The 13,758-nt window shown below is 43.7% G+C and overlaps 1 protein-coding gene across 1 annotated transcript in view; it reads right to left on the bottom strand.

Annotated features, from left to right (window-relative positions):
* The window catches only part of ANOS1 (anosmin 1), a 205,182-nt gene that overhangs the window by 60,988 nt on the left and 130,436 nt on the right, over nucleotides 1-13,758 (bottom strand). The window contains exon 4 of the mRNA XM_040265372.1: nucleotides 1,978-2,200. Within this exon, the coding sequence (XP_040121306.1) occupies nucleotides 1,978-2,200 (223 nt within the window). The remainder of the gene's footprint in view (nucleotides 1-1,977; nucleotides 2,201-13,758) is intronic.

Here is a 13,758-nt window from a genome sequence, read left to right as displayed (position 1 = left end):
TCCTTTCTCCCCCAAACTCCCCTCCCATCCAGGCTGCCACGTGACATTGAGCAGAGTTCCCTGGGCTGTCCAGCAGGTCCTTGCTGGTTCTCCATGTTAAACACAGCAGTGTGTCCATGTCCATCCCAAAGTCCCTGACTATCCCTTCCCCCATCCTTCCCCCTGAGAACCATGAGGTTATTACAGAGGATTGAGCAGAGTTCCCTGTGCTGGACAGCAGGTCCTTGCTGGTTCTCCATGTGAAATACAGCAGTGTGTCCATGTCCATCCCAGACTCCCTGACTATCCCTTCCCCCATCCTTCCTCCCTAGCAACCATAAGTTCATTCTCTAAGTCTGTGTGTCTGTTTGTGTTTAGTAAGTTCATCTCTATCATTTGTAGATTCCACATATAAGGACTGTCATGGACATTTCTCCTATGTCTGACTTACTTCTGTCAGTATGACACTCTCTAGCAAACACACCTCTCTTCTTGGATAATGCAAACAGAAAAACCACAATACTCATGCGTACATTATGGCTTTTTCAAGGGTGCCACCCCTAGCCTATTTCCCAAAGATTTAAACACATTTACTCCTAGGAAGCCAGTAAAGTCTCAGTGGTTTACTCACGTTGGAGAAAAACACACCATAAAGTCCCTGAATTGATGATGGCCTTCCTACATGTTCAATTTCGGCAGGATTCATAGAACATAGCCATTATTTTTTAAAGACTCTTTTTTTAAAATGTGGATCATTTTGAAAGTAATCATTGAATTTGTTACACCATTGCTTCTGCTTTCTGTTTTGGCTTTTTTCACCACGAGTGGAATCTTAGCTCCTAGACCAGGGATCAAACCTGCACGCCCTCCATTGGCAGGTGAAGTCTTGAATACTGGACCGCCAGGGAAGTCCTGATAATAACTTTAAATGGAGTATAATGATTTTTATTATATATATATTATGTTTACATATTTTATTATATATATTTATCTATGAAATCTTTTATTACATTTATTTTACTATATATTTCATTATTTTATTATATTTTAAAATATATAAATATGCATTATATTTATAATGTTTGTTATTATATTTTAATATGTATTCATTCTATTAAAATATATTTTATTATAAGTATTATATGTTAAAATACATTTTATTATATTTTAATATAGTTATTCTATTAAAATATATTTTATTATATTAAATATAATATACTTTATTATATTTATATTTTATGAGTCGTGTCCAACTCTTTGCGACCCCATGGCCTGTAGCCTACCAGGCTCCTCTGTCCATGGGATTCTCCAGGCAATAGTCCTGGAGTGGATTGCCATTTCCTTCTCCAGGGGATCTTCCCAATCCAGGGCTCAAACCCAGGTCTCCTGCACTGTAGACAGACACTTTACTGTCTGAGCCACCAGGGAAGGCAAGGGTGAAGGAAGAGTATTATATTTTTATATATATTTATGGTATTAAAATATACTTTATTATATTAAATAAATACATTGTATTATAATATATTTGATTATATTTATTATATTAAAAGACAATATATTTTATTATATTAAATTATATTATATTATTATATTATATTATTTATTATTATATTTTATTATTATATTATTATATTATATATATATATTATTTATTTTATTTTATTATTATATTTTATTGTATTATTTTTATTGTATTCTATTCTATTATTATTATACTCAACAGTTTTATATTGAGTCACGAGGTTGTACAGCGGAAACCAATACTGTAAATCAACCGTACTTCAGTAAAAACATGGATAAACATTCGCATGAATGATTCACGGCACCACAGCGTGAGGTCACAAATTTTCAGATGTTTGTGTGACGCAGGGTATTTCTTCCTGCAGCTCTGTGTTTCCTGGCCATCGGCACGGCTTTGATCGACACCCTCTGCCACGCGCACACACAAGCCGCTGTGAGGCTGGGGCCCCTTCACCCCCGCTCCGCCCCGCTCCTCACCTTTGTACAGAGTCTTGGGCACCTGGCAGGTATGCCCGCAGCCATTGGAACAGCACTTCTTAACCCCAGAGCACTCGTCGTCCGCGTCGCAGCTTTCCACGCAGGCAGCGGCAAACCCGCTGGCCTTCTCTGGGGAGGGGCAGTCTCCCTGCTTCACCGACAGGACGTACTTGAGGAACTCACAGCTGGTCACGCACTCGTAGTTCTTCTTGGGGAACAGAGACTGCGAGAGAGCAGACATCCTTAAATTAAAGACTCATGGGGTCTGATGTCCACGACATGGGAGAGACAGGTCAAAATTCTGAAGCAACTTCAACGTCCTTCAACAGAGGGATAGATAAAGTGGATGTGGTACCTATATACAATGGAATATTACGTGCCATTGAAAAGAATGAAGTCATGTCATCTGCTCCAGCATGGATGGGCCTAGAGATTGTCATACTGGCTGAAGGGAGTCAGGCAGAGAGGCAGAATCATTGTATGACTCCCCTCATGTGAAGAATCTAAAAAGAAATGATACAAACGAACTTATGTACAAAACAGAAATAGATGCAGAGACTTAGACATGAACTTATGGTTGCTGGGTGGGAGGGGGAGGATGGGGAAGGGATAGTCAGGGAGTCTGGGATGGACATGGACACACTGCTGGATTGAACATGGAGAACCAGCAAGGACCTGCTGGACAGCACAGGGAACTCTGCTCAATACTCTGTGATAACTTTATGGTTCCCAGGGGGAAGGATGGGGGAAGGGATAGTCAGGGACTTTGGGATGGACATGGACACAGTGCTGTATTTAAAATGAATAATTAACAAGGACTTACTGTACAGCACAGACTCTGCTGTTATATGTCAGCCTGGATGGCAGGGGCGTTTGAAGTGAAGGGGCATATGTTTGACTGAGTGCCTTTGCTGTCCAACTTGAAGCTATCACAACATTGTTAATCAACTATACCACAATGGAAACAAAAAGATTAATAAAAATTAAAAAGAAACGATGGTTACTCCTTTTATAAAACTGATAATCATTTCATAAAGTATCTTTTGTGTAAACTCCTATTTTCATATACAGAGTATATTTTAAAACTTAAAAAGCTATCTCAAGTCCTTTCTGGAAAGAGTGGAATGTAAACAAATTTCATCATCAAGACTGTCAAAATGGAAAAAGAGGTGGGATGTGCGTATTTGTGTCTGCATGTGGGTAGGGAAGGAAAAAAGAATCTTGCTCCATCAGAGGTTTCCTTGAATTGTTTACAAAATAAATGTACTTGCTTTCTTTCCCTCTCAGTCATGTCTGACTCTTTGCAACTCCATGGACTGCAGCCCACCAGGCTCCTCTGTCCATGGAATTCTCCAGGTCAGAATACTCCAGGGGATCTTCCCGGCCCAGGGATCGAACCCAGGTCTGCTGCGCTGCAGGCAGATTCTTTACTGTCTGAGCCACCGGGGAAACCTCAAAGAAATGATGTGCTGATTTTCTAAAGAAGTATGAGCCATGAACTGTAACTTTATATTATACGCAACAGATACACATCAATCACACACACACACACCCACAGATTATGGTTAATACATTCTGAGTTCTGACACTGTAAATTTAAAGTACAAATTTAATGTACATGTCATCAGTACTCTGACAAATACCAGGGGAAAATTTCACACTCTTTAATACAAAGCATGGAACAATGGAAGTCCCAAGGTTTGAATTCAAATTGTAGATGTCAATAAAATTGATTGTTAATAATCAGATATAAAGAGCCGGACACGACTTAGGGACTGAAGGGCAACAGCAATCATGTATAAAATTTGAAAATAATATGATCTGACTGGATTAAAATCACATCTCAACTCAAGAACTATCCAGGTAAGACAGAAAAAAGGCCACATTTTCAATACTGAAGTAGCATAAATCTGTAGCTAATTAAAAATATATAACTTTGTAAAACATTTAAAGCATTATCAGTTCTTAAGGCTTTTCTCTCTTGCTCAATTTCACAGCTCACTGTTCTCTTACTTTTCAGATCTGTTTTACTTCACTGGCTTTTGGAAAAGTTCTAAATTCCAGTCCAAATCTAAGGAATCGAGGAAGCATGCAAAAGGATCGGGAACAATTGTGGAGTGTTGGCCAAGTTTCCTCTTTCAGCAAAATGTATACATTACATGGGCTGAAAGAAAGCCCTAAAGTTACCCAAATTGCTGGCCCCTGCAACACAGGCTCAGCTTTGCAAGTAGAAATGATTTTATTCAAGCTGGCAAGTGTTTACTGCTGGCTAAGTTAGCAATCACAGGGACTTAAGTGTGTATTATGGTGTAATCAAATCAACTGAGTGCAAACTTGTTCACATATGAAAACGAGGTGTAACTTGGAATCAGAAAACAAAGAAAGAGCTCTCTGTCCACATGAGTCTAATCACCCACGTGCCAACCACCATGCCCTTGAACCAGGACAGAAAAAGAGAGACGCTGTCTCCTCCCGTTCCTAGAGTACTCGCCGAGCTAACAGGTCAAGGTAAAAACAAACAGTGGCGGAGACAGATCTGGAACGTTTGTTCCCACTGAGAGCAAAAGCAGAATGATCACAAAGTGAAAGTGTGAGTCGCTCAATCCCGACCGACGCTTTACAACTCCATGGACTGTAGCCCACCAGGCTCCTCTGTCCAAGGGGATTCTCCAGGCAAGAATCCTGGAGTGACAATGTAGGGCAAAACCAATACAGTATTGTAAAATAAAAAAAATTAAATTAAATTACAATTAAAAAATAAATAAATAAAAAATAATAATAATAAAAAAACACTGGAGTGGGTTGCCATTTCCTTCCCCATGGACTGTAGCCCACCAGGCTCCTCTGTCCATGGGGATTCCCCAGGCAAGAATCCTGGAGTGGGTTGTCATTTTCCTCCCCCTGGACTGTAGCCCACCAGGCTCCTCTGTCCATGGGGATTCTCCAGGCAAGAACACTGGAGTGGGTTGCCGTGCCCTCCTTCAGGGGATCTTCCCGACCCAGGGATCGAACCTGCGTCTCTTACATCTTCTGCATCGGCAGGCGTGCTCTTTACCACCTGAGCCCCTACGGAAGCCCTAATACAGGGGGACGGCAGGACTATTTGCTAATTAGTGAGTTAGGTTGCCACAGTTACTATGTAAACTTCGTTCCATTAGTTGCTCCAGAGTGTAGTCTCTGTGAGAAACCCTTAACAACATTCCTTTTTTAAAAAAGAAAATACACAAAAACATTTTGAGTGTGTCATCTAAATTCAAGTTCATGGTCTTCTCAGTCTTTTTATTTAATTCCTTTTGATTCATCTGTGTGTGTTAGTCGCTCAGTCGTGTCTGACTCTTTAAAACCCCATGGACTGTAGGCGGCCAAGGGTCCTCCGTCCATGGGATTCTCCAGGCAGGAATACAGGAGTGGGTTGTCATTCCCGTCTCCAAATGACCATAATTTGTACAATAATTTGGATCTTCCAGTGGACGGGAGGGTTGTTCCGTACAATTAAATACATCTCCTTTTCGTGAGGGTTTCACAAACGTGATTTTGCGGGAGGGTGATTGTTTTGAGGTCCATGGAAAGGAGTTGGGAAAGTTCCTGTCTGTGCTAGAGTTTTCTAGACTGGTCCCTGAGCTTGTCATGTTGCAGACGAGATGATGAGGATTACGAGAGACTGGGCACACAGACAATTGGGCAATGCTATGCAGAGTAGGTCACATCAGATACTCAACAGGACTGGACCCACGGACGTCCCTTTTATTTCTCCTGCTACAGATTTCCTGTGTAACATTTCCAGATTCTTCTGTTATTCTGACTAAAATGCTACAGAGGCCAGAGCAAGAGTTGCTTCCCCAGTGATATGACCACCCACAAGTCTCCAACGTGCCCCCTTACGAGGCCCGGCCCTGAGACCTCTAAGGAGGGAATTGGGCCCCCTTGTAACTTCTAAGAAACCGTCTGTAGTCTTTGAACTTACATGAAGACTGTCTCACACATCCGTGGATTTAATAATCTTTCAGAGGCATTCTACTTAACAGTTCCACTGTTTACACGCACTGAAGGTGAATTTTGATGTTCTCTGTCAATTATCTTGGATAATCCTCTTGGGTTCGGTTGAAAAATATAATTGGTCTGAATGCGAATGAGAGAACATTTGGCGTCTGTGCAAGAGGTCTTTCCCCCGTGTGATTTATCATCTAGTAAGAATTGACAAGTTCAGTGGAATAAGGACAAAAATGCTTACAGGTGACAGAAAATGACGTCAGAGTAAAAAAACGTGTCAGTGTTAGTCGCTCAGTCGTGTCCAATTCTTTGAGAACCTGTGGATTGTAGTCAATCAGTTGTGTCCAACTCTTTGTGACCCAATGGCACCCCACTCCAGTACTCTTCTCTGGAAAATCCCATGGATGGAGGAGCCTGGTAGGCTGCAGTCCATGGGGTCGCTAAGAGTCAGATACGACTGAGCGACTTCACTTTCACTTTTCACTTTCATGCATTGGAGAAGGAAATGGCAACCCACTCCAGTGTTCTTGCCTGGAGAATCCCAGGGATGGGGGAGCCTGGTGGGCTGCCGTCTGTGGGTCCCACAGAGTCGGACATGACTGAAGTGACTGAGCAGCAGCAGCAGACTGTAGCCAGGCTCCTCTTTCCATGGAATCCTCCAGGCAAGAATACTGCAGTGGGTTGCCATCCCCTTCTCCAGGGGATCTTCCCCACCCAGGGAGTGAACCCAGGTCTCCTGCACGGCAGCCGGATTCTTTACCATCTGAGCCACCAGGGAAGCCAAATACATTCAAAGAAGGGCTCAGAAAAGCAGTGCACTCAGGGAAAATGCCGTTGGATGCGCTGGATGAAGGGGAAAACACTTCTCTTTTCATCAATACTCTTTAGAATATTAATCAATTCTTTAAATCTCTCCTACATCCCCATCTCTTAGCTCAGAACTAAAGTTGTGTTTTCAGTACCCCACCTGCGCACCAAAATGAGATCAACTTTCTTGTGGCCGATGGTAAAACGAAAATAAAACCCTAACAACAGCACCTAATGGTTCTTGGAAGCTTTTTAAAAAGACACCGTTGTCTTCATTTTGGTGTAAAATGCAAGATGGTGGTAGTGGTGGTGTAGTTGCTAAGTCGTGTCAGACTCTCTGCGACCCCACGTGCTGTAGCCTGCCAGGCTCCTCTGCCCATGGGATTGCTTCAGGCAAGAATACTGGAGTGGGTTGCCATGACCGCACATTAAAATAATTAGTGTGGAAATCATGGGACGATGAACACAGACACATCGAATTCAGTAAAATAAGCACATGGGCAAGAAGTCACCTAAATAGGAGGTCTCAGTTTCTCCCTGACTACCCTGTAGCTCAAACGGTGAAGACTGCTGGCGATGCGGGAGACCAGGGTTCGATCCCTGGGTCGGGCAGTTCCTCTGGAGAAGGAAATGGCAACACACTCCAATATTCTTGCCTGGAAATCCCATGGACGGAGGAGCCAGGCGGCCACAGTCCGTGGGGTCGCAAAGAGTTGGAGGTGACAGAGTGACTAACACGCCTGCGCACACTTTCTCCCTGGAAAACTCTGCGTTTGGTATTTGGCCAAGTTCACCAGAATTGCACACGAGCCAGATCGTAAGCACACAGCCTTTGCAGAGAGCAAGGGGCCAAAGGGTTCTCTCCTTGCTCCAGCCAACACACACACAGAGGCAGCTTCAGCGTGGGGCCCCTGAAATGAGTTCTCCACCGTCAGCACCGCCATCTCCCCACATCCTCGCCAATGATGAGCTGACGGACCTTCCATGGCAGGTCAAACTCCAACAACTGCGGAGGGTCTCCCAGACCCTCACCCCTACTTATACGCCTCCCCAGGCCCCACAGGCAGGATTATTTTCACTTGGAAGATGAGATCCTCAGGTAGGTTGCAATCTACCCCCAATTGCACACAAAGAAGCGTGGATGGGGGGCCAAGCTTTATCTCAGGGGTGCTCCGTATCTTGGGGTAAAATGAAAAGATGACTAAGGCAGGGGCTCTAAACGTGCTTCCCTGCTAGGATTAAGTGGGGGTTTCCAACACTCTGGAAATACCAAGGGCAAGAGCAGAGAGGGAAAATGCACATATATACGCACACACAAATATGTGTGTGTCTATACACACACACACACACACACACACAGATGCATGCAGGTCATACATGGGGCCTTCCAGGTGGCACTACTGCTAAAGAATCGGCCTTCCACTGCAGGAAACCTGGCTTCCATCCCTGGGTCGGGAAGATCTCCTAGGGAGGGAAATGGCAACCCACTGCAGTGTTCTTGCCTGGGAAATCCCATGGAGGGAGGAGCCTGGTGTGCGGCAGTCCATGGGGTCGAAAAACAGTTGGATACAACTGAACACACACACACACAGAAATCAAATATATGGAAATCAGAACAGCAGTTATAGTCCAGGAATCCCGACAAGAATGAGCAACACTGAGATACAGCTTGCACTACTGAACGTCAAGAATAAAAATATAATTTTTCAGGCATGTAGGGAGAAAAGGCAAGTTGATTATGATGGGGAAAATAAGCTTTCTCCTGGGTTAATTTCTCTCTATCAAATTTAATGTGTGAAGCCAGTAGAAAAAATATAATACTAAATATATATATAAAACTATATAATACTAAAGAATATATAATAGTATATAATACTAAAGAATATAAAATAATACTATATATACTATAGAATATCAAATATATATAAATACTAAAGAATATAAAAATAAAATGAACTCAACTGTTATTTAAATATACATGTGACAGAAATATTCTCAAAGACATAAAGACTCAGAGGACATAATACTCATGAGCCTTTCTTGCCAAACTACGCCATGGTAAAGTTCAGCTGTTCCACAATAAACAGAAATAAAGAGCAAGCTGGCTAGCACAGCACCCCTCCCCTCGAAAAAGCACATACAAACATACGTGTATGCAGCGCTTCCCAGGTGGTGCTAGTGGCAAATACCCGCCTGCCCGTGTAGGAAACTGAAGAGACACAGGTTCGATCCTTGGGTCGGGAAGATCCCCTGCAGGAGGGCCTGGCAACCCACTCCAGTATTCTTACCTGGAGAATTCCATGGACAGAGGAGGCTGGTGGGCTATATAGTCCATGGGGTTGCAAAGAATCGGACACAAGTGAAGTGACTTAGTATGCACATGTATATTATGTGAGAAAACAAGACTGTGCAAATCAATTTGGACTTCAGGTATAACAGAAGGCAGAATCCATCATGAATAATCTCAAAGAAAATGGTGTCTTTTAAAAGACACCCAGACAGGATCAAATTTAGAAAGCCAGAAATACAGAAATTAGCATAAAAGAATTACTAATCATGTTCTCACCCACATATATGGGAAACTAAAATGGAAACATTGAAGGCAGGAGGAGAAGGGGACGACACAGGATGAGATGGCTGGATGGCATCACCGACTCGACGGACATGAGTTTGAGCAAACTCCGGGAGTTGGTGATGGACAGGGAGGCCTGGCGTGCTGCAGTCCATGGGGTCGCAAAGACAAGACTGAGCGACTGAACTGAACTGAAAATGGAAAAAAGTATGAATGACAGTATTTTTTTTTTTAAAAAAAAGAGAACATGATATAAAAAATAAAACTAAAAATAAAAGAGTATGTCTTTAAAACTTTGGTGGCTTAGAAGGAATGGGGCAAGAAACCTTGAACTTGATTTTAGGACCCCTGTACTCAGGGCTGTGATGGATAGACTGCAGTAGCAAGATCCAGAACAAAACAGGCAGAAGGGAGGGGCCCATGGGGAGAAGTCCAGATCGAAACCAGGTGGCGGGTCTTGCATTAGAGCTACACAGGACGTACTCAATCCGTCCAGCCACGAGTTCTAACAGCACGAGTGGAATGCCGTCATCCAGAGAAGATCTGGGGGCCGGCCTGAGGCCCAGAGTTCTTCTGGGAAGCTGGTCACTGAGGTTCCTTCTGCCCAGCATGGACCAGAATGCAGACTCCCAGAAGGAAACAGGGGCCAACAGTCTAGGAAGGGTGAGCCCTTCTTATCAGAGAGCAGTGGGTGGGATAAAGCCCTCCCTCCAATTCTTAAGTTTCCAGAAGTCTGCCAAGGGTCAACCGTTTAAGCAGGAATTTCTAAAGACAGTTTTGCTATGGTTAACGCCTCTGTGCAGGTAATCATGGCTATTTCCAGATGGTAGTTGTTGTTGAGTTGCCCAGTCGTGTCTGACTCTTTGCAACCCCACTGACTGCAGGATGCCAGAATTCCCTGTTTGTCACCAACTCCCAGAGTTTGCTCAAACTCATGTCCATTGTGTCAGTGATGCCATCCAACCATCTCATCCTCTGTCGCCCCCTTCTTCTCCTGCCCTCAATCTTTCCCAGCATCAGGGCCTTTTCAAATAAGTTGGCTCTTCCAATCAGGTGGCCAAAGTATTGAAGCTTCCGTTTCAGCATCTGTCCTTCCAATGAGTATTCAGGCTTGATTTCCTTTATGATGAACTGGTTGGATCTCCTTGCTGTCCAAGGGACTCTCAAGAGTCTTCTCCAACACCACAGTTCAAAAGAATCAACTCTTAGGCACTCCGTTTTCTTTATAGTCCAACTCTCACATCCATCCAAGACTACTGAAAAAACCACAGCTTTGACTAGAACAGACCTTGCCAGCAAAGTGATGTTTTTGATTTTTAATACATAGTCTAGATTTGAGAATTTGGAATGAAGGTTAAGTTTCACTCTCTCATGCAGTTTGTTTTACCAGTGTTTGCTCATATAAAATTCCCAATGCTCATACACAATTTCTATTAAAAATAAATACATTAACCTGTTTAGACAAAACAACCCAAACTGCCAGCTGCATCTTTCAAAGAAGGCATCTAATGACTAAGTATTCGTGAAATCGGAAAAAGAATTCTCAATTCAAACATTTCTAACCTGGACTCGGAAATGCGATTATGAGTTGCTTGGAAACTCAGTTATATATTCTAATGGATTAAATGTGATGACCATTAAATTGCTTCCCAGGCAAACTCTAGACCGTGGCCGTGAATGCTATCAAGTTAGGAGAAAATCAGAAACACCTATTTTAAGAACGCCACTTTCCTACCACTACTCTGATGAAAGTGTACGACCCTTACACTTTACCGGAGCCATTCAGACAATGGCCCCCAGCTTGCACAGGGCTGTGTTCCCTGAGAGAATACACATACATGCGGTGACCCCAGAGATGACCGAAAGTGCACGCCTGGAGGCAGGCTCGAGTCCATGGGGCCCGGCCAGATGTTGACAGGTGCTTCTGAGTTGAGGAGAAAGAGATCAGAGTTTGAGGAGGCTGGGACTTCCCTGGTGGCACAGTGGATAAAAATCACCGCCTGCCAACGGCAGAGACACAGGTTCGATTCCCAGTCTGGGAAGATTCCCTGATGCTGCAGAGCAACTAAGCCCCAAGAGCCACTACTAATTGTGGCTCCATGCTCCAGAGCTCGTGAGCTGCAACTGTCAAGCCTGAGTGTTGCAGTTACTGAAGAAACATGTGCCTAGCACCCATGCTCAGCAACAAGAGAAGCCGCCACAGTGAGAAACGCTGTGCATCATAAATAGAGAGTAGCTCCCACTGGCTGCAAGTAGAGCAGTTCAGTTCAGCTCAGTCACTCTTTCCCAGCATCAGGGTCTTTTCCAGTGAGTCAGCTCTTCGCATCAGGTGGCCAAAGTATTGGAGTTTCAGCTTCAGCATCAGTCTTTCCAATGAATATTCAGGACTGATCTCCTTTAGGATGGACTGGTTGGATCTCCTGGCAGTCCAAGGGGACTCTCAAGTGTCTTCTCCACCATCACAGTTCAAAAGCATCAATTCTTTGGTGCTAAGCTTTCTTCACAGTCCAACTCTCACATCCATACATGACCACTGGAAAAACCATGGCCTTGACAAGACGGACCTTTGTTGGAAGTGGAGCAAAGTCTGTGCAAATCAACGAAGGCTCAGCCTAGCCAAAATGAAAGTTTGAGGAGGCTGAAATGTGTAGGTCCTGTGAGCAAAAAAATCAAGAAGGATGGAGCTGGACAAAGAAACCCAGATAGGTGTGAGGGACCCCCTGGGATTGGGCTGAATACTGCTTTTTGAACGTGCACGTGGTGAAAGCTCACAAGAATGGCAGAAAGCACCAGAAGAGAAAGCACCAGGGCAAAGCACCCCTAGACTTCCAAGGAGCCTGCTGCTGCTGCTGCTAAGGCGCTTCAGTCATGTGCAACTGTGTGTGACCCCACAGACGGCAGCCCACCAGGCTCCTCCGTCCCTGGGATTTTCCAGGCAAGAACACTGGAGTGGGTTGCCATTTCCTTCTCCAGTGCATGAAAGGGAAAAGGGAAAGTGAAGTCGCTCAGTCATGTGTGACTCTTAGCAACCCCATGGACTGCAGCCTACCAGACTCCCCCGTCCATGGGATTTTCCAGGCAAGAGTACTGGAGTGGGGTGCCAGTGTCTTCTCCATCCAAAGAGCCTAGCACCTCCCATTCCAGCCTTCAGAGCAGAGAGGATACAGAATACACAGGGCATCAGACAAAGTATCACTTTACTGCTCAGTGGCTCATTCATGTCTGACTCTCTGCAACCTCATGGCCTGTAGCCTGCCAGGCTCCTCTGTCCCTGGGATTCTCCAGGCATGCATACTGGAGTTCAGTGCCATTTCCTTCTCTAATCACCTTAGTAACAGGGACACATGAGCCCCGGACTAAAGGCTGCTCTGACTCGGCACTAAGAAAGTTTAAAAGCAAGTCTCTGCAGAAGAAACTGATGTCAAGCAACTCTCTCCATGCCAGAAGAGTCTAATGCTTTTCACAGAAATACAGCAGAATTGAGAACACGCAAAAGTGACATCTAGTCAAAAAATCAGCTGCCGTGCAAAGAAGCAGGAAACTATGACATGCAACCAAAAGGGGAATAGAGAGTCTAAAGGTGATGTCGTTGGCAGAAAAAGACATGTGAGAGGATATTATGAATAGGCTCCGTATACCTTAGGAATAATAAAAGAAAACATGGACACAGAGAAAAGAGAAACAGAAGATGTAAGAAAGACCTCCATGAAACTTGCAGAAGCAAAGATGAAAACATGAAAAATATACCAGATAGGATTTTAAAAGTGTCAGACATTGTAGAAGAAAAGATTCCTTCATGGGAACTTGAAGTCACAACGATGAAAATTATCAAAATGAAGCAGAGAGTGGGGGTGGGTGGGGAAATGAACACCACCACCACCAAAAAAAAAGAAACAAGATCAGAGAGTCTCTGATGAGAAGACCATAAGTCTATCATATTTATAATCAGGTCACCAGAAGACAGGACATGGAGGATGTTAAAAAAAAAAAAAACAGAACGATGAAAATTATAAGCCTACAATTAGAAGAATCTTACCCCAAACAGAAGACATATAAAGGCTATCCCATCAAGGTATACCATAACCATATTACAATCAGTCACAGAAAAAAAAAGAAGAGAAAAGCAGACAGCAAGAGGGCTTCCTCGGTGGTCTGGTGGTTAAGAATCTGTCTTGCAATGCAGGGGACGCAGGTTCGATCCCTGGTCGGGGACCGAAGATCCCACATGCCTTGAGACAACTAGCCCTGTGCACAGCTAGACAGGTTGCATGCCTCAGCTACCTAGCCAGTGCTCCGAAATGAAGACCCAGCACAGGTGAAAGGAAGAAAAAAAAAAGAAAGAAGGAAAACTGCAACAACAAATACATCTCTTCAAGTTTAAAAAAAAAAAAAAACAGGCAGAGAAATAAAAA

Source organism: Oryx dammah, unplaced genomic scaffold, assembly GCF_014754425.2.
Source record: "Oryx dammah isolate SB20612 unplaced genomic scaffold, SCBI_Odam_1.1 HiC_scaffold_23, whole genome shotgun sequence".
Classification (NCBI taxonomy): Eukaryota; Metazoa; Chordata; class Mammalia; order Artiodactyla; family Bovidae; genus Oryx; species Oryx dammah.
Note: the sequence above shows the minus strand (reverse complement) of the source record. Positions and strands in the feature narration are given on the sequence as shown.